We start from the raw sequence: 27,835 nt of genomic DNA, 5'->3' as shown, positions 1-27,835 counted from the left end.
TGGAATACATCCATGAAAGCTTCGTTATGGCTTGGTATGGCGTCACGAATAGATTTGTCTACAACTTCTTTAAAGAAATGCCTATCTTCAGCTTCAACTGTGTTCGTCTACCCATGTAACAGAACTCTTGGTAGTGGAAACTTTCTGAACAATTGTGTTGTCATGTGTTTTGGTGTAGGACAACAAACATTTGTTCTGAAACTCTTCTATAGCTTTGCTGATGATACCCTTATCTCTATCAGGTATATCTTCATAATGTAGCGTAAGGATATCGTCGTTGTTGTGAACCGCCATGACAACTATGGGGTCCCACCGGGCATGCCAAAAAAGTTTGTTGACATGGAATTTTTGTCTCATGTCGAGGACACACGCAGCAAGCCGAAAGGGTCCGCTCGATGGAGCAGATCCGCCTAGCTTCAGCGTAGGGATGGTCGATCCTGCACGTTCCTCCCGAGGCGTGCTAGTCAATTTGACCCTGCAATTGACAAGGAGAGAAAGTTCATCAGTAATTAAGGGTAGAACTTGCCGGTGTTGCCAGACAGTTCCGAATATGCGGCTATGAAAGCCGATATGAAAGGAGATCGACTAAATAGCTGATTTCAGCATATTTATGAGAATAAATCAGTTAAAGCTCATGGGAGTGTGTAAGAAGAATCGGTTATCATTCAGGATGAATATCGTTATTTGAGTAAATATGAATCAATGGCAATAAGATATCAACAATAATCGGTCCATGTTGAGCCAATGATTACAAATAACCGAACCCCTTTTATATAAAGAAACAATTCAACACCATTTAACCGTTTGATAAAGATAAATCTAATGAACATGTTAGATCTCATATATTGCTATGACTAGTGGGGCATGAGGCAGAATCATGCAGGCCATAGAAATAATAATAAACTTGACGACCCTAACTCATTACTAATATCAGTGGGGCATGAGGCAGAATTATGCAGGCCATAATACAATAATAAGATCATGGGACTAACATATCTTTCAACCTATCTTTACTTCAATGGTCTTGTGATGCGAACTGTTCGTGACAGCGCTCGATATCGGCTAAAACAGCCGATTCAGGCATAACGCACAGTTAAAGTCATGCCTTATCAGGAATAGATCTACCAGATAACGGTCCCCACTCTATGGTGCTAATAGTGGGGTGTGAGGCAGAATCACATAGGTCGTGATAACGGGTCATGAAATGGTTCTCACTAGCCAATAAACCTACTCAAGACGCAACACGCCTTAACCGCACGTTATGCACGATCAGGATTGACATAAAACAGCCGATAAAACATAACTCATCGTTTAAGGTGTAGATTAAATCAATTTGAGGTTAGCAAACGATGGGCTAAACAAGATATAAGGCCAATTTAGATCAATCCCAATCGGGCAGAGTGATATTGTTGTAATTAGATAAACAATAAAAGCAATAAGCAATATCAGTATCTTAATGAATCTACCAAAGACTGCCATTATAAGGTAGAGCCGATAACTTGGCATTGATTTAATTCAAGCAGTGGGATGTGAGGCAGAATCACACATGCCATACTTGAATTAGACATGAGTCGATAACTAGCTTATACTAGAGCCGCAGTGGGGGTCGACCGGATCGATGCAGCCATACGAACATAGGTATAAACTATGACGGTACTTACAACAAGCAGTGGAGGTCGATCGGATCGATGCAGCCGTACTTGCCGAAGAACTCGCTGAGACCTACTCTACTCCTACTCCTAAGGGGCGGCCGGAGCCAAAAAAGTAATTGACTTGTATTTGATTGATTGGTTGTTTTTCTACAATAGTCGGGGTCTGATATTTATATCCGGAGTCTAAACATGAATCCTACTCGAGCACGATTCATTACAATCCTTGGCATAAACGAAAATATTCTTAATTTAAGATAACTTGGACTCTAATCTTTCGCTTTTTGCAGAGTCCGATATGTAGTTCCCTGGCGCCAACCGTAGTTCATGGTCGCTATTTGCTGACGTCATCCCAAGAGACCCGATTCGAGAGTCGTATCTGAATCGGCTGACATCGATCCTTTTTTATTGGCACAATCTTGAAAGCCTACGAGTTCCCGCGTTCTTTCTCCAAAATTTTGGCGTAAACAAGATTAAAACAATATTTCATCACTATAAATAATAAATAAATAAAAGAGAAAGGGGCGTTTTTTTTAGCATCAAAGAGAAAGGGGCGTTTAGCGTGATGATTCCCCCGTCCTATTCTATCCTATCCAACGGTTGTGATCTTCAACCCACCATTGTAGCGCAGATCTCCAGCCCCGCAAAACCCTAGCCCCAACTTCTCCCGACTATAAATGCCTCCACCTCCCGCTTCCGGCCCTTTCCCTCACCATCCGTCCCCTCGCGCCGCCGCCACCGCAACCCTTGCAGCCACAATCCCCCACGGCGACCATGGCCGGCGCGCAGGAGTCCCTCTCCCTGGTGGGCACGATGCGCGGCCACAACGGCGAGGTGACGGCGATCGCCACCCCGATCGACAACTCGCCGTTCATCGTCTCCTCCTCCCGCGACAAGTCCGTGCTGGTGTGGGACCTGCAAAACCCGGTCCACTCCACCCCGGAATCCGGCGCCACCGCCGACTACGGCGTCCCCTTCCGCCGCCTCACCGGCCACTCCCACTTCGTCCAGGACGTCGTCCTCAGCTCCGACGGCCAGTTCGCCCTCTCCGGCTCCTGGGACGGCGAGCTTCGCCTCTGGGACCTCTCCACCGGCGTCACCACCCGCCGCTTCGTCGGCCACGAGAAGGACGTCATCTCCGTTGCCTTCTCCATCGACAACCGCCAGATCGTCTCCGCGTCCCGCGACAAGACCATCAAGCTCTGGAACACCCTCGGTGAGTGCAAGTACACCATCGGCGGCGACCTTGGCGGCGGCGAGGGCCACAACGGGTGGGTCTCCTGCGTCAGGTTCTCCCCCAACACCTTCCAGCCCACCATTGTCTCCGGATCCTGGGACCGCACCGTCAAGGTCTGGAACCTTACCAACTGCAAGCTGCGCTGCACTCTCGATGGCCACGGCGGCTATGTTAACGCCGTCGCCGTGAGCCCCGACGGGTCGCTGTGCGCCTCTGGCGGGAAGGACGGTGTTACTCTGCTGTGGGATTTGGCTGAGGGGAAGAGGCTGTACTCGCTGGACGCGGGCTCCATCATCCACTCCCTCTGCTTCTCGCCCAACCGCTACTGGCTCTGCGCTGCGACGCAGGACTCTGTCAAGATCTGGGACCTTGAGTCGAAGCACGTTGTGCAGGACCTCAAGCCCGACATCCAGATCTCCAAGAACCAGGTTTGTCTCTACCCTTACCTTCGCTTAGCATACTTATCTTTTGATGAGAGAAATCGTGTAGGTTAGGATCTGTAGTTACTTGTACATGAGTTACATTCTGCCTTCTTGATGAGTTAGTCCGTTAATACCACTTGTATATGTTATATCCAACAAATGTCCAGTGCTCTGCAGAATTATTGGTGCGCTGAATCTTTAGTTCTAATGCATATAGAAATATATTTTGGGTAAGATGATGTGTGTGCTGTGGCATAATTTTGTATCACTTCAATTCTGTTCTATCAATTTTCCATTTGTTTTACATGTGCTCTTGTTTTACAATATGTCGCATGAGCTATAGGCCTATAGACTGTAGTCTATTATTTCTACTCAGCATTACACCATGATAAAGCATATCCACTATTACCGAATTTTATATGTCGTCTTCATCCACTCTAATTGTTTGTTATCAGCATTGTACCTCACCTAGTATGTCGTTGCTCTAGATATGCTCGTGCTATATAATGTTGAACTCTGTTAATAGTCATTTTGTTCTATGTAAGACTCTGTGCCAACAGTGCACTAGTGTTGACTAATTTTAAGAGTAGTGTTTATTTTCAATTGTGCATATTTCTGCTATAATGTGTATCATGACCTACTATCATTTATACATGTACAAACGGTTTATATGCTCATGAATCCAGATACCAGCAGTTAGGTGTTACTTGGTGTAAATTGTCTTTCGATGTTGGACTATGAAATTGGTAGAAACTCCTGTTACAGGATGTATTATAGTTCAGTGTAATTATTTTTTTTGGATGGATGATTATCTACTATTTCTCTGATTGATATTTAACTGTTTTCTGGTGTATAGATCCTGTACTGCACAAGCTTGAGCTGGAGCGCAGATGGAAGCACCCTCTACACTGGCTACACCGATGGGTCTATCAGGGTTTGGAAGATCTCTGGGTATGGTTACGCAGGCTAGATGTTGAAAAGCCACTTGAAGGTCTAGGCAGTCTTATTTGGCAAAACATTGTAATGTTGTCAAGTTTTTGAAGTCGTGAGCTATATCGTCTGTTTGGTACTTTCCGGTCGCCCAACTATTTAAGCTTAGCTTTGTTAATGAGCTAATCGGTACTGAAGAATCTATTTTGCACCATGGTTCTGTTTTGCTTCTGCTTTATATTATATTATATATGCTTCAGTCATGCAACCAACTGATGCCTGTTACTGGGTTGATGTGCTGTGCTTTTGCGTTGCTATGTCTCCAGTAATGCGACTGTTGGTAAGAAATAAGCATGCATGCCTCGGTTCAGCATGGATGACCTTGCCCTCCTTAGTTCATCAGGCAGGCTAATCTCTGCCCTAAGTCAGGATGGATGACCTTGCCCACCTCAGTTCTTCAGGCAGGCTCATCTCTCCCCTAAACAAGATTTCATCCATGCTTCATGCTTGGTACTGATTGCTGAGTTGCAGCCGAGAACATGAACTGCTTCTGTAGATTTCATCCATGCTTGATACTGACTGCTGAGTTGCCATCGAGAACATGAACTGTTTCTGTGATGTGCTGAGTTGCAGGCGAGAACATGAATTGCTTCTGTGATGCAAGCATCGAAGCCATCATCCATTTCTGGTACTGACTGCTGAGTTGCAGCCGAGAACATGAACTGCTTCTGTGATGCGTATCGATGCCTGTTGCTGAGCAGTTGATTTGCTATGGGCATGATTGGTTTCTTGCCGAGATGACGCTGCCTTTGGCCCTGTTCGCTCCTGGCTTATTAGTCATGAAAGCGGGAATGGGAAATTCCCATACCGACCCACATCGAATACCGGAATTTCCGACCGGATATCATTTTCTCGGGAAAAAACGGATTCGGGAAGAAATCTGGGAAAATTCGGCGAATCCGGTATCAAAATCGGTTAGAGTGATTTCCCAATTGAATTAGCGGATCCGTATTTGTCCGGGAAACCTCCCGCGGGAAATTTCCCGTTTTTCCCATGGAGCAGCAAGGTTTGGCCAGGAAGAGAGGAGGCAAGGAGCGTGCGGCCCATCATTCCATGCTTGGCTCAGGAATTCACGCATGGAGCACAAGAGTAGCCAGGTTTGGCCCTTTGTTCATTTTTCTTTTCCATTTTCTTTTTTTGGTAGTTCTGTAGTTTTCTTTGCATAAATATTCTGACGAGCTCACTGTTTGCTATTGTTTGCATATGGATTATGCATGGTTGCTATTGTTGCATGGAGCTCACTGTTTCCAGTGGTTACATATATCGATGTTTCCGTTTTGTGTTACCGCTTCCCGATCGTAATCGACGCGTTCCCGTTCAAAATATTCCATTCCCGATATCCCGTAATACCGGATTCGTTTTCCCGTCCTGCCTTTCCGTTCCCGTTTCCGTTCCCGGCCAAAAAATACAGGAGCAGGAATGGTTAAGACATTTTTCCGACCGTTCCCGACCGTTTTCATCCCTAGTGTTTGGTGGTTCTCTTGTCCTGCAGTCATGTGGAGGGCCTAGTTAGTCTGAAACCATCCAATGTAATGCTTCTCCGATGCGTTGATCTGCTATATGCTTCTACGTTGGGTGTGTGATTTCAGTCATGCGACCAGAAAATTTGTTTGTGTTTGGTTTTATTTTCAAATCTGAAGCATTTCTGTGTTCAGGTTGCGTGCTAAATTCTTTCCTGACATGCTTATCCACCTTTTTAAGAATTTTGGACCTATCCTAGATTCCGTAAGCATGGTCCATAAGATGAACGTTGTGGTTTGACAAGGTTCCGCTGGCTTGGGTACCACTACCAATTGGTAGCCCTCGAGTCATTTGCCTGCTGCTCCCTTGTCCCTTGCACGGATCATGCATGGTCTTTGACCACCTCAGCAGTCTATCAGGCAGGCAGGCTCATTTCGATCATACCTTTGCCATTTAGAATTTCATCCATGCTAGTAATGCCTTGGCGTACAACTCTGAGTTGTATTCAAATCGTTGTCATTTGCAATTGTTAATAAATCTTATAATCAACTCGCCTCTGCAGTTTCCCATGCGACAGCTCACGCAACTGCTCCATCGGCCAATCAGAGAGCTCAGGGCCAACGGCCAAGTCCTCTGAACCGGCCAATCAGAGAGCTCAGGGCCAAGTCCTCTGAACCGGCCCAATTATTCAACTCAAATGACCTCATATTCCCAGCTTCGTCGCAACCGTGGCGCGCTGATTTGTTCTCTAAGCACGCGCCATTTCAGATTCATATCACCAGCTAATTGTTCCAATTGCTATCGGGTCAGCCATCGCCATGTCGTCGTTCCTGTACAAGCAGTTGGGCCTTTCTGGAGCCGGCTCCCCGCTCACCGGCCGCCACCTGGCCCTCCTCGTCCTCGGCGCCGTCTTCCTCGCGCTCACCGTCTTCGTCGTGCACCCCAACGAGTTCCGAATCCAATCCTTCTTCGCAGGCAGCAGCAGCTGCGGCGGCCGCCCCGGCACGGACGCACCTGCTGCCGCAGTCGCCAGTCCCCATGGTCACGGTGCCACCACCACGGAGAAGGAGGCCGCCGCAGCACGGGCGCCGGCGCCGGCTCCGGACGACGACGACGTGCGCGTCCTCATCGGCATCCTGACGCTGCCGAGCAAGCGCGCGCGGCGGCACCTGCTGCGGGACGTCTACGCGCTGCAGGCGCAGGAGCACCCGTCGGTCGCCGGCGGCGTGGACGTCCGGTTCGTGTTCTGCAACGTGACGTCCGCCGACGACGCAGTGCTCGTGGCGCTGGAGGCCATCCGCTACGGCGACATCATCGTGCTGGACTGCGCGGAGAACATGGACAACGGCAAGACGTACACCTTCTTCTCCACCGTGTCGCGCTTGTTCAACGGCAGCAGAGACGACCGGCGGCCGAGGAGGTACGACTACGTGATGAAGGCCGACGACGACACGTACCTGCGTCTGCCGGCGCTGGTGGCGTCGTTGCGCGGCGCGGCGAGGGAGGACGCCTACTACGGGCTGCAGATGCCGTGCGACACGGAGAACTTTCTACCCGTTCCCGCCCTTCATGTCCGGGATGGGGTACGCGCTGTCGTGGGACCTGGTGCAGTGGGTGGCGTCCTCGGACCTGGCCCGGCGCGAGCAGGACGGGCCCGAGGACATGTGTACGGGGCATTGGCTCAACCTCGCCGGCAAGGCCAAGAACCGGTACGATAACGCGCCGAGGATGTACAACTACAAGGGCGCGTCGCCGAACAGCTGCTTCCGGCACGGCTTCGTCCCGGACACCATCGCCGTGCACATGCTCAAGGACGACGCAAGGTGGGCCGAGACGCTCGCCTACTTCAACGCCACCGCCGGACTCCCGCGCTCCGGCGGCCTCTACCACCTGCCGGTGCCGGCGGCCAGCCCCTGATGACGAGCTCGCTCAAGTGTCGTTGAACCGTTCGTCAGCTCTCCTTGCCGGTTCGCTCTCGTCGGCCCCGGATGCGTGCGTTGAATATTGTGATCAAGGGTTGGTGGCGCTAGTTAGGTCAGAGGATAGGTAGCAGGTAGGATACGCGTTCGTTCGGAGTGGCCGTGTTGCTGAATAATACGCTGATACAATGACGTAATTGAATTTTTTGTTTTGAGATTTCGAGTCTCGAGTGATACCTAATCGATTTTGATGGTCTTGTTTGATGTCAGCCAAAGCCAAGTGACGCTGTTGCGATAAAAAAGCTGTCATTTCTTTTTTTCCCCCAAAAAAAAACCAACAACTTGACGCTTGATTGATGTGACGAGGGGAAAAAAAAGTAAAGCTAAGCCGGCATACGGCGCCACTGCCGGCTGCCGCTACACGAATCCACTTATCCACGCCACGATAGGGCCTCAGACTCTCAGAGAGCAAATGTGCCGATGGCGAATGAATTTGGGCCGTTAGGCAAATCAGCCATAGCGAGCGAAGGCCACGGGTGGGCTGTTAAGCACGAAGGCGGGCCAGCGAGAGCAGCGGAGCAGAAAGGGCCGAGGAAGATGTCAATCTAGCTAAACGGCCCAACCTGGAACATCCAGCATACAAAAGAAAACAGATAAAACACTTGAAACAAGCATCTAAAACACTTTGCGAAAATATCTAAAAAACACTTGAAACCATTACAAACATATGCAACATCCAGATGAAACACTTGCAAACATATGTATGAAACACCTGAAAACATTTGAAAACATATGCTTGCAACATGCATGTATATACGCAACATCCAGATAAAACTTACAACATTTGCTGCAACAGATGAAACATTTGGAACATACACTTAAAACATACATGTATAACTATTACAACATATGCAGCATCCTAATCTACTTTAGCAACATCCGTATAAAACACTTGAAACATACATCTGAAACAACTGAAACATAGGCTTGCAACATGTCTGAAAACGCCTGAAAACTCTTGAAAAACATAGCAGCATTGTCGGCGGCAACGGCCTACCTGGTGGGGAACTACGATGGCGCAGGCCTTCCCTTCCTGCGGACAACGCAAGGTGGATGGGGGCACAGGCCTCCCCTTCCGCGACATGCGAGGTTGATGGGGGCGCTGCGCTAGATGGTGGTGCGCCTCGGGTGCGCGGAGCAGCGAGGGAAGGGGCGGGTGCCTCGTGGGAAGGAGCAGCGCGGGAATGGCCGGCGACGAGGGAGAGGACGTTGGAGCAGGGGTTGCATGCTGGGGAGGGAGAGGGGAAGAGAGAGCGCCCTAGTGTACGGGACCTTGTGGACGGTGGACTCGGCCGGAGGTGTGGTGCGGTGAGGGGACTGACACCATAGCCCCACTTGGAAAAATTTTCTTTTCTCAGAGGCTGGTCCGCTGCATAGGAGGAAGACAAGATTGGGAGCCGCGCCGTGACCGAGCGTTTCCGAAAAAAAAAAAAGGTAAGCAGCCCAACCTTTGCCTACGAAAGCTAAATCAGCCCACACACTCTATTTTAGTAAAAAAAAAACGCATCAAATTCCCAGTCTACGAAAGCAGCAACACACGACACACCACATTTATTTGCTTTTTTTTTCCTATAAGAAGAAAGGCGCTGACCGCCGATTCCATTCATGCCACACGCGCATCCGCCACAGAAGCCACGCAAGCTATAAAGCAAACGGCAGCACTACACGGTACATGCGCTGCATGGAAGCCAGTCAGCCATACCCATACGCTCCGATCGCCGGCGGCCTGATACAGCCACACGCCCTCGGTACTGGCCCATTCCCTTCACGCGACAGCTACGGTGCGGCGGGCGGAATCCACGCACCCGTGGCCACCCCCTGGCCACGCCGAGCGGATCGGATCAGGACGACGAGGGAGAGCTCGGTCGAGGCACGGCAGACATGAAGGGTCGGCGACGGGGCGGACACGGCGCGGCGTGGCGGCTGCAGCGTCGCCACCTCGCGATGAATGCACAACAGCTGGGTGGGTAGGCCGCCGAGGCCTACTAGCGCCTAGCGCGGAAACCCACTCGGCGGCCTCGTGCAGACGTGCAGCAGACGCTCTCGGCGACCTGAGGATCGCGACGGCGCGCGCTGCGGCCACCGGCGCGAGACGTGGCCGGGCGGGCGGTCGATCGGGCCCGTCCGCGCACGAGGCGTGGGGGGCGCGTACTCATGTGCCGGTGCGCTTGGCCGGTACTGTAGCAACGATTCGTGTTTCTCCTCTCGATGGATGTCGACCCGTGTCGTGTAGCCGTGTAGGTAGCCTGATAATAAAGAGAGAACGTGAAAAGGCGAAACATTCCGTGGCGCTCGTTCTTGCCCATGTGTGGTGCCTGAGAATGAAGTGATCCTTTCGATCCAGTTGCTCTGAGTGGTTCGCACACTCAGGTCAATTGGGGACACAGAGATAGAGTAGGTCAAGGATCGGCATCAAAGAGCGTGTTTAGTTGTCCAAATTTGGGAATTTGGGCTACTGTAATATTTTCGTTTTTATTTGGCAAATAATGTTCAATCGTGGACTAATTAGGCTCAAAACGTTCGTCTCGCAATTTCCAATCAAACTGTGCAATTAGTTTTTTTTCGTCTACATTTAATGCTCCATGTATGTATCGCAAGATTCGATATGATGGTACTGTAGCACTTTTTTGGATTTTGGGTGGAAACCCAAACACCGTAAGGCTTTCAAGTAGTATGGGTAGGGATGTCAACAGATTGGGAAAGGTGTGGGCGAAGTAAAAACTCATGCGCAGGTGTGGCTGCCATCCCCAAGCATGGGTAAGGGACGGTTTCTAAAAGAGGTCACTGAGTGACTGTAGAGTGCTTATCTAAATTTAACTAATACTCCCTCTGCTCCCTCTATCCCTAAAAAATAGTCGCTATGTGAATCGTGCTGGTCAAACTTTCTCAACTTTAACTAGGTTTATAGAAAATACGTGCAAGCATTTATATCTTCAAATAAGTTTATTATGAAAGTATATTCAACGATCTACCTAATGATACTAATTATGTAGTATAAATATTAATAGTTTGTTAAATGTATTCAGGTCAAAGTTAAAAGTTGTTGATTATGTGGTATATATTTTTATGGGTCATATTAACTTTATCCATAAGTCAAATATTACTATATTTGACCGTCCACTTTAAAAAAATCCCTTAGTTTTCACAACATATGAGTTATATATTATGAAATAATTTCTCATAGTAGATCTAAAAATATAAATCTTATGTCACGAACCTATGTATTTTTTTGAAAGATGGTCCAAGATACGAATGTTTGACTCGATATAAAACTAACATGACATGTAAAAAGAGAAATGGAGGAGACAACACGAGATACTCAGAGTTGGAAAACCACTTTGTCGATGAAGATTATTATAAGTAGAAGGAGCTCTGTTAAACATTTAAGTCTGAATCCAAGATTGCAAGCAGGGGTGGATCTATGCAAGGATTAGTGGGTACGGGTGCACCCATGCAAAAAAAAAAAAAATAGTGATTATGACCAAATTTTCGCTATACCGTACCTACATCTTCATTGTAAAAATCTATACACCCATGAGACAAACACAACATCCTCTAGTTTGTTCTAGCTCTACCCCTTGTTGCAAGTTGTGACAGGTGTTTGCTTTACTTAGTTTTGTTTGAAAACTAGATCCCTTGTGAATTTCGAAATACATAAATGCACGTGTTCTACCATAAAGTCTACAGGCTTATAGGCTATTACTAGGAAGATAGTACTACGCGCAGCGGAGCGCGCGCGCGCGGAAGGAAAACAGAAAAAGAAAAGAAAAGGAAAAAAATTGGGAAAAATAAAAAATAAAACAAAAATGCCACGCAGCTACAGTGCCTAATAGTGGCCGAATCACTGAAGGGGAAAAATGGGAAAAAATAAAAAGAAAAGAAAAAAGCCACGTCAGCTACAGTGCTAACAGTGCGGAATCGTTGAGAGCCCTGGATTTCCTAGCGTGTTAAAGAAAGTAATTATGCCGCAACCAAATATTGTCCTTCACAAGACAAGCGTGGAGCCGTCGAGGCAGCTCGATCTGCCGCCCGTTCCACTATACGCGCGGGCAACAGGGGGGGACCCTTCCTAGTTCCCACGTCCGTCCCCTGAGATATTTTCCGTTCGCGATCGGCCGTACGCTCCCCATCCGACGCCTCCGCTGCCGCCACCGCGTCGCCGGCGCCAACCGACGGCTGCCTTTTGAGGACGTGGCCCAGGCCGCTTCGCTTTTCCCTGTTCTTTCCCTCCCTCCGTTCCCCCTCCCATCCCCGTCTCCTGGGCTGGCTGACCAGTGACCACCAGCCCTCTCCCACCTCGCACGCCTGTGGCTGTGGCTGTGGCTGTGGCTCCTGACCTTTCCACCACCGGAGTTAATGCCTCCGCCTCTCCGTCAGCGCCGCCTCGGCTCGCCGTCTCGCTGTGCGCGGCGTGGGTCGTGGTAGCAGTACCAGCGTGTGGTGGTTGGGGCTGGGGCTGGGGATGGGCGGAACTGGCGAGAGGAGGAGGTGTGGAGATTGAGGGGGGAGCTGTTGTGGCGCGTGTCTCCCTGTCGCCCACAGCTTCTTTTTATTCCTCCGCGCCCGGCTCCGTTCCGGGGAATGGATTCTAGGGAGGAGGGATTCTGAACCACGGGGGAGGGAGGGAGGAGACGCGGACGCCGGCGCGGCCGCGGCTGCGGCTGCTTTGATCCCTTGCCGCCTCGGCTCTCGTAGTACGTCCTCGTCGTCGTGGCGCGTGGCGGCGCAATTTGGGTGAGTCCATGCTTACCTGCTCCTGCCATTCCAGCCTTGGATTTTTTGTTTGGCTGTTCCTTCACGCGGTCTACGAGCGAGCGTTGCGAGGGAAACCTTGGCTCCTGGTTGCTCGTTCCTTTTTTTTTCCGTGCTTTTATGTGGTGGTAATTCTCACTTTCTCAGTGTTTGGCAGCGGCGTGCGTGTTCCTTGCCTAGATTGGCGTGATCCAATTCTGGTCCAACTGAGAGGCGTTGAGGTGCGCGCCGCAGAACACGATCGTGCGCTTGGTGCTTGCTAAGGTAACCTTTTGCTTGTTGATGAGTTGCTACTAGATCCATTCGATTGATGCAGTCATTTTTGGGGGGTTCTGTCTGAAAATGGGAAATCGGGTTTGCATCACGCTTCCTCTTTTTCTGAAGAGTTTGTATTGCAAGGTCATGCCATGCGCATGCACCAAGCAGGACTATCAACTCTTTGTGATGGAAAACTTCCTATTAGGTTCCACTCCTACCCATATACACCCCGAAATTTGCTAGTTCTAGTGAAATCTCCAGCGCGATTGATCAGCTAGATTTAAAAGTGCAGTTGTATCTAAACAAACTCTAATGGAGCTTCTGACCCTTTTATGTTTTCCTGATTTACCTGCTTCTGCATCGTTTCTTCTGACAGAACTTAAAAGATCTCGTTGTCTCTGATTATGTTATTGTTTGCGTCCTTGACAGAAGAATCTGCAGCCATATTTCCAGGCTCGCGAGGAAACTCAATTACTTGAATCATGTCGGACTTTGTCGGGAGTAGATATGATAAGCAAGAAGATTTTCAAGTTTTGCTGAGCAAGAAAGATCCTGGAGAACCACCTCAGCACAAGCATTACCTGTGGATGGCACACTGGACCAAAGCAAGCAGCAGTGCAGAACCACGAAACAACAAGGGACACTACTATGAAAGATAGTGAGGCCATGCCATATGAATTCATGAAATCTACAGTTGCTGAAAGGCTCATGGTAGGAGTAAGCCGTGGAAGTGCCTCCATGCAGCATGCTCGAAAGTTCAATTCTAGTATGTGGGGTATGGCACGCCATGTTTCCAATGAATTGGGACCAAAGAATAGTGAACAGGTTGATGAGTCTTTTGAAAAATCTATGAAGGATGCTGTGAACTTGCGAGCTAGGGCAGTTGTGATCAGAAACTTATTCTATTCACAAGCTTTCAGAGTTACCGTTGGATTTTCAGAACCTTGGGAGCTCAGATGATCCAAGTCCAGATTGGAGCCACTTTCCAATGTTCGAAATTAATCGAAAGATTGACAGTATTCTCAACCGTAAACGAAGATCTGCAGCACTTGGTCCAGCACCTCTGAATCTAAATGTGTCTGCATCCCATGTGATGGCCCTATCATCACAAGAATACATGATGCACTCACATCAAATAGCTGACGAGAACATGGATACATGCAAGCCTGCAGAAGGCTTTGCTTCTCGCATAGAAGATCCTGCTGGCCTCAACTCAGATCCTTCAGGGCCAAAGTTAAAAGGACAATTATTGGATACCATGTCATGTTCTTGCAGCAAGGACGACAATAACTCAGCAGATTGTCCAATAGATGAGCAGCATACAAGCCACTATTTTGCAAACTCAAAGCATGAACTACCCTCTGTATCTAACAAAAAGAAGTTTCAAGTTTGCAGGAAACAACCACAATCGAATTGTTGCAAGTGCGGCCCACAATCTGAAGACAAGAAGATCTGCTGTCCATAAACAACAAAGTGCTGCAGAGGCAATGTTCTGTGCACCAGTACTTGGTAGTGAGTTTCAGAATGAACCAATAACTATTTCCAATATCGGCAAGAAGGATGGTGAAAATTTTCATGAGATGTATAGATCTCATGGCAAGGCTGTTTCGTGTTCTTTGTTACCATATGAGCATCATTGTCATCTGAAAACACAGAGAACGGAATCTGCAGGAAATTTGAAAGTCTGCACATTACCTGATCAAACTGCAAATAAATTGACAGAAAAGAGTAATGGTGAGCTTCTGACATACTGGACCAAAGTCAAAGGAAATGTGTACAGATTCTTGTAACCGAAAGAAGGCCCTATTTATTCGAAAAGTTAACGATTCCTTCTAAATCACAAAGTGCACATCCTAAAAATTCTGCGTCTTCAGGAAAATCTAGCAGCTTTGGAGTTTGTATGTACTGGCACCAATATTGGCAGTCGGTTATTCGGAGCACAGAATCAATCTTCTAAGACTGAAACATTGCACAGCGATACTCTTATTGGGTCCAAATCCTCAGCAGGTGAGGTCTAGCATCTATAAAATACAGTATCCGCTAAGAGCGTGTTTTAGTATGGTGATTTGCGTTAAAAGGTGCTTCTTTTTTCCCCTTGAATGCACAGGAGAACTGAACATCTTTATATATTATATAGAGAATAAAAGGTGTAGTTATTCAAAAAACATATATTGCTAACAGAGACAGAGCAGCATCACTGGAATGTTTCATCTAATATATATCTTTTTTCTTTGGTTGCTGATGGTAGCAGTATCACTCTCAGACTCACACCTGTTTTCCTTTTTCTGGATCGTTGTAGGCATTGCTTCATTGCCGGCACAAAAGGTATCAGTGTTCCATAATCCAATAGCAATCTGATCTCCTGTTTTGCGCATGAAGACTGTTCCTGGACTACTTATATTGTTCGATACTATAAAAAACAACATATGGCCTGGAACTGTTTTTGTATTGTTTGGATGATTTCAGAAAAAAAAAACTATCCTGAAAAGGTTTATAAACTTTATTGTCAAAAATGCATTTTGATGTGTCATCAACTTTGTTTTCAGTGTTAGTCGATCTTGCCTGTTTATGCTCTTTAGTTAAAATCCTGGAATTTGAATATATTTAGGTTGGTTTGAATATATGCTCAACTACCTGTTGCTTGTTATTCCACATGATAATTATTTCAAGCTGTGCTCATTCATGGGCCCGTATCAGTTGATAGATCTATGTACTGATTCTTTCATTACCAATAAATGTACTACAGGACTATGGTTGCTCAGACGAAGCAAAAAGTGAGCAGCTGGCAGCTCCGTCCAAGAGAGGAGATTCAGGATACAGTAAAGAAGATGGAACCCATAATGTCAATGAAGGTCATGATGTTTCGTCCAAAGCAACCATTGGTAGTAAGCAATCGTGCATGCCTGGAACAGGAATCACGAACCTAGATCTCATACTTTCCCAAATGAGCAGAATGAGAAATCAAATTTCCAGTGGTATAATTCAACCACCAATAGGTGCCGAGCCAAGTGATAGATGGCTCAAGCGCCTACAGCTTGACATATCAGATCCTGACATGCCTGGTTCCAAGAGGCCAAAAGTTGGAGACAGTCCTCCACTCAGGCAAAGAGATCGTTCTTTTGATATGGCACTTCCTTGCAACAGGACTGACACTGGAGCAATCGATCGTGTTAAGGAGGACCAGAGCTTGGACTGAAGGGAAAAAATTGCAAGAAAAGCAAGAAAGAACCCCAATTCTAGAGAAGAGCGTGAATAGTTGGATAGGAAGATGGTGCCAGGGTGGCACTCCTGTTTACCATGAAGACCCAGGCCAGGGACGGCAAGCAACAAAGCCTGGCCAGGTTATCCGAAGAACTTGAAGGTCAGTTCCCAAGCATTGCAGCGATGGCGATGATGGGGCGAGCGCTAAACAAGCTTCGGCCATGCGAGCATCAGAAGAAGGGGCCGTTTGTGGTGTGGAAGACAGATTGACCTCGTGTATGTTTTTGGGTGTAATATACTGGTTTCTTTCAAAAAAAAAAAAATGTAAAGCAACTGGGAATTTTGCCTGGCAGTGGTTCATGGTTTATTTTTTTCTGAAGTGAAAGTAGCTAGGTGTAGTGGCTACTGATAGTGTAATGGTTTAATATATCAACAGTATAATACTATACTGTCTACTGTTTCGTTATGATGATGATGTGTTGAGGCCTCAGCTGAAGGGCATTGACAAGATGAATATGTGAATTATCTCACGCGCCAACATGTTGTAGAAGTAGAAGTAACTAGAACAACTAATGATGAAGCAAAAAAGAACACATGATGAAATCATAATCCGTGTAATTGGGAGCAATGAACAGCTGAATAGGCGGTTAAGCACTGAACTAGTTTCGGTTGTGGTTCTGTGTTATGGTAGGCACTACTGCACTAGGAGGGTTATCCTGTGATATAGATGGCCATAAGGCCCGTGGCCCATCAGCACGGCCCACGGACAGCTGTTTTGGCCCGGCCCAGGCGCGGCCCGGCACAGAGGAGAAAGGTAGTCAAGACCAGTGTGCTTCCTTCATAGTACTTGAGACCTTCTCATCCGGCGACACACCTGACCCACGCACGCCACACAGCCTCTCGAGCTGCTTCTTCAGGTCTTTGCTCAACACACTTCCCAACCTCTGTCCTCCCGGGATCCTCCCGCATAGGAGCCCCATCACCAATTCCTCCACCCTGGACACACGCCCCGATAGGCCGCCTTCTCCGTCTTCCATACCGGCCCGGGATTACACGATTCACCGCGGGAAGCAGGCTGACCCATGTGGCCTCCGGCGGTCACGTCGACAACCTAGCAACCGCATATCCGGCGCCCTTTCGGCTTGTATATCAACTGTGGAAGAGTGGCGGCCGGCGTTGACCAAGCTGCCGCGGCTGACACGCGGGATTGTGGGCTGAGTCTTTAATCCTGTTCGGATTCCTGAATCTCTGTTCACTATTTGTTCGTTTCGGACTCAGGGTCTGACCGATCTCTCTCTCGATGCCCCCTCTTTATAACAGTTGGGGAAAGGAGAGATTTTTGCATCTTTGGGGTCAATTTACTAATCATCCCGCCTTAACCAACACCTCGCGGACGCCTTTTACGCCGAGATTAGAATTCAGGGGGTGCGTTTTTCTCTTCACTCATACTCAGAAATTTCAGAATATATATTTAGTATCTGTTTACATTACATGGTATCTTAGATTGTCCTGATACCAATCTCGTGTTTATTTCAGTGCAGATTATCTCATAGTTGATCAATTTTGGGTGACATGATGATGGGGAATAAGAGAAGGGCAGTAGCATCTGGCGGTGCACATTTCCTGCCGGAGGAGATGATGACAGAGGTGTTCCTACGGCTGCCCGTCAAATCCATTCTTCGTTTTCGGGCCGTCTGCCGGTCCTGGAATGCAGTGCTTTCGTCCGATGAATTCTGCTGCCTCCACATGGCCAGGGCTGAGGCGTAGCCAGCGCCGCCTAATCTGTTCTTCACTTCACCAACAGCTGGTTTTGACGCCACCGCGGTGTACTTGAGCTCATCATCAGGCCCCGATGACGGCCTGCTGTTCACTCTTGATGATGTATGCGGCGGTGACTTCATCCACATGACACCTGCACCATGCCGTGGCCTCACCCTTCTACACGATCCTTTCGCACCAGCTTACTATGTCTTCAACGCATCCACAAGAGCAGTTACCTGGTTGCCCCCGTGCCAGAATGCGGATTTTGTGACTGCTGGACTTGGGTTTGATGCCCGGACAAAGAAGTACAAGGTGGTGAGGTTATTCTTCGGGGATTATTGTGATGAGCAGTATATCATGTGCGAGATATACACGCTGGGGGGTGATCATGGGGATGTTTGGAGGCCGCCTGCTGCAGGTGTACCCTTCAGATTCTGCAGGGCTGCTGCGGCAGCCATTGACCATGCTAGATGGGATAAACTGCTGCCAGTATTTGCGAATGGGTGTCTGCATTGGCTTCTCTGTCCCTCATTCGTCATTAAACGGCCACGAGCTGCCATCCTATCCTTTTCTGTCACAGATGAGACCTTTGCATGGGTCCGGTCGCCACCATTTGAGGCATCAGGTGTGCACTTGGTGGAGCTTGCTGGCCACCTGTGCATGGTCCGGGACCTTCGTCACGTCGGCATGCTAGAGATTTGGAAGCTGAATGACTGTAGCTTCTGATGGTTGGTCACTGGAACATCGCATTGATCTGTTGCAGCATGTTGGCAGAGATGATTTAATTGAACCTGAGATTGTTAGAGTTATTGGTTCTGTTGGCAGTTGTGGGTCCAAGAAGAGGATAGTCATTGCTGCATCCAAACGCAAGGTGGTTGTCTATGATCCCGTGTTTCAGACCCTAGAAGAAACTCTTATTGCAATCAGAGAGACCCATTTGTCTTACCAAGCCGAAAATCTTGCTCTTAGGCTTAGCTGCGTCTCCCTGTTTCAAGAGAGCCTGGTTCCAGTGCGTCAGACAAATGAAGAGAGGGCGCTGTCAGCTCCCCTGGCTAAAGCGACTAGGGAGATCTTGCTCCGACTCCCAGGTGATTGTACCATGCGATTCAAACTTGTCTGCAAGCAGTGGCTTAGCTTGATTGAGGGTAACAGCTTCATGCGCTCTTATCAGTCGCATAACAACATGGGCAAGAGGCCCAAGATCATGCTTGTGGGCAAGGGCATCACTAGGGATCGCATCACTAGAGGATCTGGCTTAAGTTTTACTCCCTGCTCAAAGTTGCTCCAACATGCTCGTGTTAGCATCGTTGTGAGTGTACCTCTGTGTAATCGTAGATCCGGATAGACCTCTCCTTTAGGGTTTCTCTTTTCGTCCTTAGACAGTAGCACCGTAGCAGCGTAGGACGCCGGTACCGCGGCGTTGTAGGCGTCGTGGTGGCGATGCCGCGAAGTCCAGTGGCGACCGTGCAGAGGCGACGGCGGTGGTGGGGCATCCCGTCGCTGGCAGCACGCTTTAGATCGGTTTAGGTTTACTGTAGGTGGGATGGCGGCTGCTCCGTTGAACCTCGTAGTGTGAGCCGTGATCCCCACCTCTCTTTTATATGTGCTGTGCGACAGGGGCCCACCAACCATATTAGGGTTGGGCTCCCCCGATCAGGGAGCAGAGATAAGGGCCCAATAGCCGTTGGGCCTATTGGTGGAGATCAACTAACATTCTCCCCTTGATCTCACTACCATCTTTCAATTTTATTTACTTTTGTTCATTCCATTACAGATTAGCGCATAGAGCATGTCTCATCGTCACGGTCCATTGCCGATAGACTTAACAGCTACAACACACTACTCTGTTTTGAAATAGATACTTATCTTTGGGTCTTCTTTTGTCCTGAATTTTAGGCTTTCCCTTAAACCCATACTAGCTACATGTTCTCTGAACACTATGTTCTCTGAACACATTGGGTAGTAAGTCTTTTGTAAGTGGATCCGCGAGTATCTTTTCTGTACTTATATGCTCAAGACTTATGACTTGATCCCAGACTTTATCTATCACAACATAATACTCTATGTCAATGTGTTTAGGCAGCACCACTTGACTTATGTTATGAGCATACTGTACTGCTAGATTATAATCGCAGTATAACTTAAGTGGTCTATAGATGTCGTCAACCACCTTCAAACCGGGTATGAACTTCTTTAGTCAGTTCACCTGCCCCGTTGTCTCATATCACGCTACAAACTGTCATACATTGTGGACGATGTAGTGACGGTTTGCATTTGAGCTTTTCCATGAAATAGCTCCCCTTTTCGAGCGTGAATACTATTTCCGTCGTGGATTTTCTATCATCTTTCGCATAATCAAAATCTGAATTTTCCACTATGTGGAGTGAATCAGATCTTCTATACGTCATCATGAGGCCTTTCGTTCCTTGCAAATAATGCAAGACTTTTTTTACTAATTTCATTGCTCTGTTTCAGAATTGCTCTGGAATCTACAAGTAACCTGGTAACAAATGTCAAGTCAGGGCGCGTACATACTTGAGCATATTATAAGCTTCCGACAGCTGAAGCATATGGAAACCACTTTCATTTGATTGAGCTCATATTGATTCCTGGGGCATTGAAAATCCCCATATCTGTCGCCCTTGACTATAGGAGCAGGTGAGGGACTACATTTGTGCATACTGAATTTCTTTAAATTCTTTCTATGTATGCCTTTTGTGACAGTCCTAATACCCCTTTCCTTCCATCTTGGTGAATCTCGATCCCTAGAACGAACGAGACTTCACCAAGATCTTTCATATCAAATTTTGAGGACAAAAACTTCTTTGTCTCCTATAGTAGACTGACATCACTACTAGCAAGTAAGATATCATCCACATACAGGACAAGGAAGATAAACTTCCCATTCTTAAACTTTGTATAGACACAATTGTCCTCTACATTCTCTTTAAAACCCAAAATTCTTTATTGTCTGATCAAACTTTAAGTACCACTGTCTTGAAGCCTTGTTTTAATCCATAAATGGATTTCTTTAGGCGGCATCCTATTCGTTCTTTTCCTTCCATGACAAGACCTTTCGGTTGTGCCACATAAACATTTTACTCCAAGTTTTCGTTGAGAAAATGCCGTCTTTACATCCATCTGATGTAATTCTAAATCGTAACGATGCCATTAATGCCATTATGATTCTGAAGGAAACTTTATATGAGACTGGAGAAAAGGTCTCATTGTAATCAACCCCTTCTCTTTGCATAAAGCATTTTACCACAAGTCATGCTTTATATCTCTCTATATTCCCTTGAGAGTCAAGTTTTGTTTTGTAGACCCATTTACAGTCTACTGTTTTGGCTTCTTTAGGAATTATATCCAAATCTCAAACTTTATTGGCATTCATTGATTTCATTTCATCTTCCATGGCCTCAAGCCACTTTGATGAATGATCACTACTCATGGCTTCTTCAAACGAGGTGGGATCATCCTCTATTTGAAATTCCTTAGTGTTGTACACTTCATAATCAGCAGGAATAGCTGATTTTCTAACTCTTTGAGACCTTCTAGGGGCCTTCATATTTGACACATCTTCTGTTTGAGGCTGCTGTTGCTCCCCCTCATGTGTAGCAATAGGTTCTATATGATCCTAAATAACAGGTTTCTCATCGTCATTCATTGTTGCCACAGGTGGGATAACAACAGGTGCTGACACCATAGTATCTTGCACCATCGGTGCAGCGACAGCTTGTAGCGAGAAAATTGGCTTATGAATCACTGGAGTGGGCGCATACACCCGCTTCACTTTAAGGTCAATTTCTTGAGCTACCATGCTCCCCCTCATCTTTTCATCCTTTAGTAAAACAGTGTGTCTTGTTTCCACAAACTTTGTATGTCTCTCTGGACAGTAGAAACAAAAACCTTTTGACTTTTCTGGGTAGCCAATGAAATGGCAACTTACTATTTAGGGATCTAGCTTCCCAATGTTTGGGTTAAATACTTTAGCCTCAGTAGGGCTCCCCCACACACACGCAAGTGGTTTAGTGAGGGTACTCTTCATGTCCACAACTCATACGGTGTTTTTGGCACCGACTTTCTTGATCCTCTATTGAGAATATGAATGATGGTTTTAACGCCTCCATTCATAGGCTTAACTGTAAGGTGGAGTAACTTATCATACTGCGCATCATATTCATTTATTTTATGATTACGTCTTTCAGCTACTCCATTCTGCTGAGGTTCGCCCGGTATAGAATACTGGGCTACTTTGCCATTCTCCTGTAAGAACCCTGCATAAGGTCCAGAAACTTGGCCATATGGGGTATGCCGACTGTAGTACTTCCCCACGGTCAGACCTGACTATCTTTATCTTTAAATTGCGTTGGATTTCAACTTTTGCCTTAAATATCTACATTTATCCAATGCTTCTGTTCTTTCTTTGATTGGATAAATGTAGACATAACGGGAGTAATCATCTGTGAATGTTATGAACAAATCATTACCATCCACACTCTTTACAGGAAACTGACCACAGATGTTTGTGTGAATAATCTATAAAATTCTTGCGCTTCATTTGTCATCTTTCTTACTTTTTTTATACACTTTTCTTTTATGCATTCTCTGCATTGTTTAAAATCTGAGAGCTCTAATGGAGGAAGAATATCATTCTTAACTTGTCTTTCTATTCTCCCCCTCGAAATATGGCCTAAACGACAGTGCCATAATTTCGACGACGCATCGTGAGCTCTCTTATGCCACCATTTCCAAAGTGACTCTCTATCACCAGCTGCTTTATCAGCTAGGTAGCAATGTCTTTGAAGAGCCAGTGAACTGACTCTTTATTCTATCTAGGTATTCGGTGACTGTGTCACACACTGGGATTTAGCCCACAATTACAGGCTCAATCATGTTCTTTATCACAGTCAAACATTTCTTGTTGACAGTGACCCACTTCCTATGCTCAAAGTCATAGGACATCTTTTGGGATTCAAAATCCCTTTCTTTAGTTGCCTAATCGGCATCATTCTATTTTGTCTCCCTCATCGGTGCCACAGAATCAATGGGACACGGTGAGGTGACTACCCAGTCCATCTTAGCCAAGATGAAAACCAGGTTAAACCTTTTCTTAACATATAAATAACACCATTTGCATGCCTTGATTCCAACATTGGTCAAAATCAAAACATACAACTATTCTTATACACTAATTCTACATCACCGTTGAGCAGAAATAGAATTAACGCATAAATCTTTAACTTTCACAACTTTCTTACACACTAATTCTACATCACCGTTGGGCAGAAATAGAATTAACGCATAAATCTTTAACTTTCACAACTTTCTTACACACTAATTCTACATCACCGTTGGGCAGAAATAGAATTAATGCATAAATCATTAAAATTTACAACTGTTCTTATACAATAATTTTACATCACCGTTGGGCAGAAGTAGAATTAATGCATAAACCATTAAAATTATGATATTGTTATTAACAACGTTGGTCAGAAAATAACATCATAATTATGCCAAAACACATTTTTCTCCAATTAAATATCACATTGGTTCAAAATAACTGGAGAATAAACAACTTCTTTAGCAACGGAAAAACTTTCTTTTTCTCCAATTAAATACCACGTTGGTACAAATTAACCGGAGAATAAACAACTTCTTTAGCAGCGGAAAAACTTTCACTCAATTTCTTGAATTTTACCCACTATGGAAAAATTACTTTTTCTATTTTCTTTGAGCTATTTATTCATTTTCCACGAAATAAAATCTTTACTGGAAAATGAAAAAACAAAAAAACATATTCAAAAATTCATTGTTCTTTGATCTTGGGCTGGAACTGGTACAGTGGCCCGGCCCATCTCTCCGTGCGCGCGCAGGCCGCACCCAGGCCGCAACCTGGGCCTAGGCCGGCAAAGTTGCGCTGCCGCGCGTGCCCGCCTGGGCCAACCGGCGGTCCAGTCGCGCTCCGCCGTCAGATCGAATCGGACGGCCGAGCGTTCGTTTCGGCCGATCAAAACCATCGCCGCGGCCGGTGCCCCGGAACCCTAGCTCATTCGCCCCCTGCCCTTTCTCTCTCTTCGCTCTCTCTTCTCAGCCGCAGCGATGACAGCAGCCACCGAGCACCCGCGAGCGAGGACGGCAGAGCGGGCAGCCATGGCGCCGTCGCTGGCCCCCTCGCCGACGCTCGTGCTCCCCAACAAGTGAGCACGCCGCCGTCGAGCGACCTGGCCGCGGCGCCCCCTTGGCCGAGCCCGGCGACCAGCTACCCCCGGCTCAGCCCTTCTTCTCCCGCGCCGGCGAAGGGCCATCCCGACGCACGGCGAGGTAGGTTTCTTCTCCCTTCCCTTTCTCCTTCCCCTAGTTCTTTTCGATTTGGATTGATCTTCTCTTTTCCGAACCGACTGTGGGGAATTAGGGTTTGTTCTAGGGTTCAATCCGAATGGGAATCTAGGGTTCCTTTTCTTCTTCCCCTTCGTATTTTCTTTTGTATCTTCTTTCTTTTTTTTCGCTTGTTCACCCGAAAAGGGGATCTAGGGTTAGGGTTCGGTTGAACCCGATTCGTGTTTTCTTTTGGTTTGATTCGAGATCTTTGAGATTATCCCCTTCCCCTCTTCCCCTTCTTTTCTTTTGAATCTGCGTCTTTCTACGGATTCAACCGATTGGGGTACTAGGGTTAGGGTTTCGTGATTTGCACTTTTCTTTTGATTTCTTTTCTTTTAGGATTTAGGGTTCGACTCTATTCATCTTAAGGCCGAAACCTTTTCTTTTCCTCCTTTCTTTAACCCTTCCTATTCTTTTTCCCCGAGTTGTTTGCGCGGGTTAGGTTCTTGAGATCATTTCCCCTTTCTCTTCTCTGATCCGAATACGGATGTTCTTCTCTTATTTTCTTGCCGCGCGCCGGTGAGGACGGCGGTGTGGCACTTTTCCCCTGCGCGGTGGCGGTGGTTACCGGTAGACAGTGACGTCCGCCACCCCGGTCTCTCTTTCTCTTTGCTTTTGCCCGGTTAGGGTTAGGGTTACACAGTGGCAACCTGGCTCTGGTACCAATGTTAGCATCGTTGTGAGTGTACCTCTGTGTAACCGTAGATCCGGGTAGACCTCTCCTTTAGGGTTTCTCTTCTCGCCCTTGAACAGTAGCACCGCAGCAGCGTAGGACGCCGGTACCGCGGTGTTGTAGGCGTCGTGGTGGCGATGCCGCGAAGTCCAGTGGCGACCGTGGTGACCCTGCAGAGGCGACGGCGGTGGTGGGGCATCCCGTCGCTGGCAGCACGCTTTAGATCGGTTTAGGTTTACTGTAGGTGGGATGGTGGCTGCTCCGTTGAACCTCGTAGTGCGAGCCGTGATCCCCACCTCTCTTTTATATGTGCTGTGCGACAGGGGCCCACCAACCATATTAGGGTTGGGCTCTCCCGATCAGGGAGCAGAGATAAGGGCCCAATAGGCTGGTGGAGATCAACTAACAGCTCGTAGACATGATATATGGCTTGACACAAAGGTGGTTTGCTCCAAGCCTTGCCATGGCATGAACCTGCTAAGCACTGAGCTGAAGGATTATCTCTACAACCCGTGTACAGGTTTCTGTCGTGTGTATCACACTCGAGGGATGGCATCCGTCCACGTACCCTGGAACATTCCTAGCTATGGTTGTATACCAGAATGCCTGCATGCTTTTGCAGTCGGCCGCAAGAATGTTGGCCTGGGGTTCAATCTGTCGACGCAGGATCACGTGATTGTTGAAATGTTTTACCACGTGAAGGACTTCGAATCCCGTCGATATTTCTTGACATGCATAGCGTCCGAGTGTAGAAGGGGCTCTGTGAGAGACTGCTTCCCGCCACCTCTGCCTGTGAGTGACATGCCGCCGGCGTATCTTGCAGGAGTGCTCTACTGGATGACTGATCCAAGGTTGGGCGAAAGTGACGCGAGGGCCGTTGTGTCGTTTGACATAACAAGAAGTGAATTTGGTGTCATCCCCTGTCCGCCAGGTATTGCTAGGTGGAACTACGGAAGTGCTTCCAGTGCTTTTGTGGTTGAGCTTGAGGGGACATTATGTGCTGTTCTTGCAGACCCTGATGCAGAAGAGCTAAGTATTTGGAAGCGAGAGAATGGTCAGTGGCATAGCGCATACACGGTGTATTTGGAAGGTTGGCCAGAGGCTATTCCCTTGGAGCAAATGTTGTGGTGCCATGGACTATCGATCCCAAGGACGGGAAGATCTTGCTAAACACGGGGAGGAAATTGGGATTCTATGATCCAGCAAGGCGTTTTATTGAGAATCTGTATGATCTTGAAGAGGTGCTGCATGTCAGGAGTACAGAGCAATACTCTCATATTGGAGTCCCTGAAAATCTTCGCATTGCCAAATGCAAACATGATGTTGAGAAGTTCTGTTCACAGAAATCACTTTTGGTGCAGCGCGAGGTTTCAGAGGATCCTTCGCCTGCTTTATCTGGAAATAGTTCTGCATGCTCCAGCGTAGAGCAATGTTTGGAGAGAAGAAATTCATTTGAAATAATGCCCTTGGTCCCTATATTATACGAGGAGAGCCTGGCAAGTTATCCCCGAAAGCGCAAATCAAGAGTTTTATTAGATATCGTGGCATCACAATTTATATAATACTAGTCCATCAATTTATGCTCTTGCATGGACTAGAATTTTATTTAGGAGATACAAGGATATGGACAGGGTGAACAAGTTCCTACGTTAGTATTATTAGGCTTGGTTTGTATTTATTCTTGCTTAATGTTTAGTGATACATGAATTTCATTGCTCAGTACACCTGTTGCCCATGGAATTGGCAAAATTATGAGCTACTTTGTCTTGTGTTCCTGGAATTGGCTGCTTATAAACCTTATACATTGATTCAAAATACTGGAAAATAGGAAAATCTAGACCAATTAATGTGTTCTTGTGCAAGCAGTAAAATGCGTTTGCAATGCATTCTTTCCTTAATGCTTGATGCTCTCTTCGGATCTTGATGTGTTTCCTGGACCAACAGATATTAGAAAATATTTGCGCTTTTTTCGTTTAGGTTGACAGTTGGAACAAGAAATGTCTGAAGAGATGGGCCTTGCCAGAAAAACAGGAACAAGACCAAGCAATATTTCAGGTACAGTTGGTATCTGCATTCTTCAATATGCCAGAAAAGGAATCTGGTTAATGGTCCTGATATGTAGAACAAGAAATGAAAATTGCAGAGGAAATTCACATATCAGCCGAGCAGGATACTACACTACTGCTCAAAGATACGATGTGGAATTTCCATTATCTATAAGAAAAAAAAAAAGATACGTTGCGCATATTCTACAGGCTGAGCAATGATTTAATCATATTTTTTTAACACCAGTTTTACTGTTTTGTATGCATATAAGCTATTTTCTTCTAAGCTAGGCCTGTTACACAGTGTAGCAATAGCAAAAGATATCTTTTATAGTGTTTCTAAGATATAAACATAGATTTATCATATGTGCATTGTGCTCTTAACCATACCATCCAATTTCCTGAGTTGCTGCTAGATCCATTTGTTTGATGTAGTCATTTTTGGGGTTCTGTCTGAAAATGGGAAATCGGGTTAGCATCACGCTTCCTGTTTTCCGAAGAGTTTGTATCGCAAGGTCATGCCATGCGCATGCACCAAGCAGAAGCAGGAGTATCAACTCTTTGTGATGGAAAACTGCATATGACAGAAGGGGCCGCGGCCCCTGCTGGCCCCCCTGGTTCCGCCACTGCATGGAGCAAGCCATTGAGGGGTTTTAGTGATCTCCACGGTTCATATGACAGAACGAGCGTTGCCGCAAGCTGTCACCTTTGTCAAGGATGTTGTTCCAATGGACGATGCATCTGATTATGAGGAAGTTGTCTCAAACAGTGCCGGAACCAGCAAATTAATTAGGCGGGGGGGGGGGGGGGGGGGGGTGATATAAATATTTATGTAATCTTTTTTTTTTTTGCTGTGACAGCACAAAAATAACTCTTTTTGAAAAGAGGACAAGAAAACTTAGTTTCTTCATTTGTGCCTCATTTTACGCATTTCATACCATATAAACCATTATTTCCTACCTGAGTTAACATATACAAGCCGAATTAAAAATTTGCATAGCAAATTATCAATTAAAAAAATTAGGA

General features: G+C 46.7%; 2 protein-coding genes and 2 pseudogenes across 2 annotated transcripts; all 4 read left to right on the top strand.

Moving 5' to 3' along the window:
• The first annotated feature begins 2,349 nt into the window (after positions 1-2,349).
• On the top strand, positions 2,350-4,452 carry LOC136516701 (small ribosomal subunit protein RACK1z-like). Its single transcript, XM_066510184.1, has 2 exons — positions 2,350-3,314; positions 4,165-4,452. The coding sequence occupies exons 1-2, from the start codon at positions 2,424-2,426 to the stop codon at positions 4,276-4,278; spliced, it is 1,005 nt and encodes a 334-aa protein (XP_066366281.1). The 5' UTR covers positions 2,350-2,423; the 3' UTR covers positions 4,279-4,452.
• Positions 4,453-6,308: 1,856 nt separating this feature from the next.
• Positions 6,309-7,895, top strand: LOC136518109 (beta-1,3-galactosyltransferase pvg3-like). The gene is given in 2 exon segments (XM_066511771.1): positions 6,309-7,306; positions 7,308-7,895. Coding segments are annotated over 2 exon segments (1,098 nt in total). The 5' UTR covers positions 6,309-6,577; the 3' UTR covers positions 7,677-7,895.
• Positions 7,896-11,754: 3,859 nt separating this feature from the next.
• On the top strand, positions 11,755-16,416 carry LOC136518563 (uncharacterized; annotated as a pseudogene).
• A 193-nt stretch (positions 16,417-16,609) lies between these two features.
• On the top strand, positions 16,610-26,564 carry LOC136518561 (uncharacterized; annotated as a pseudogene).
• The last annotated feature ends 1,271 nt before the right edge of the window (positions 26,565-27,835 follow it).

Source organism: Miscanthus floridulus, chromosome 17 (assembly GCF_019320115.1).
Source record: "Miscanthus floridulus cultivar M001 chromosome 17, ASM1932011v1, whole genome shotgun sequence".
NCBI classification, from domain to species: Eukaryota; Viridiplantae; Streptophyta; class Magnoliopsida; order Poales; family Poaceae; genus Miscanthus; species Miscanthus floridulus.
Note: the sequence above shows the minus strand (reverse complement) of the source record. Positions and strands in the feature narration are given on the sequence as shown.

Coding starts and splice junctions, on each gene's coding strand:
- LOC136516701 (XM_066510184.1), top strand. CDS start 2,424: ATGGCCGGCGCGCAGGAGTCCCTCTCCCTGGTGGGCACGATGCGCGGC. Junction 3,315..4,164: donor TCCAGATCTCCAAGAACCAG/GTTTGTCTCTAC, acceptor TCTGGTGTATAG/ATCCTGTACTGCACAAGCTT.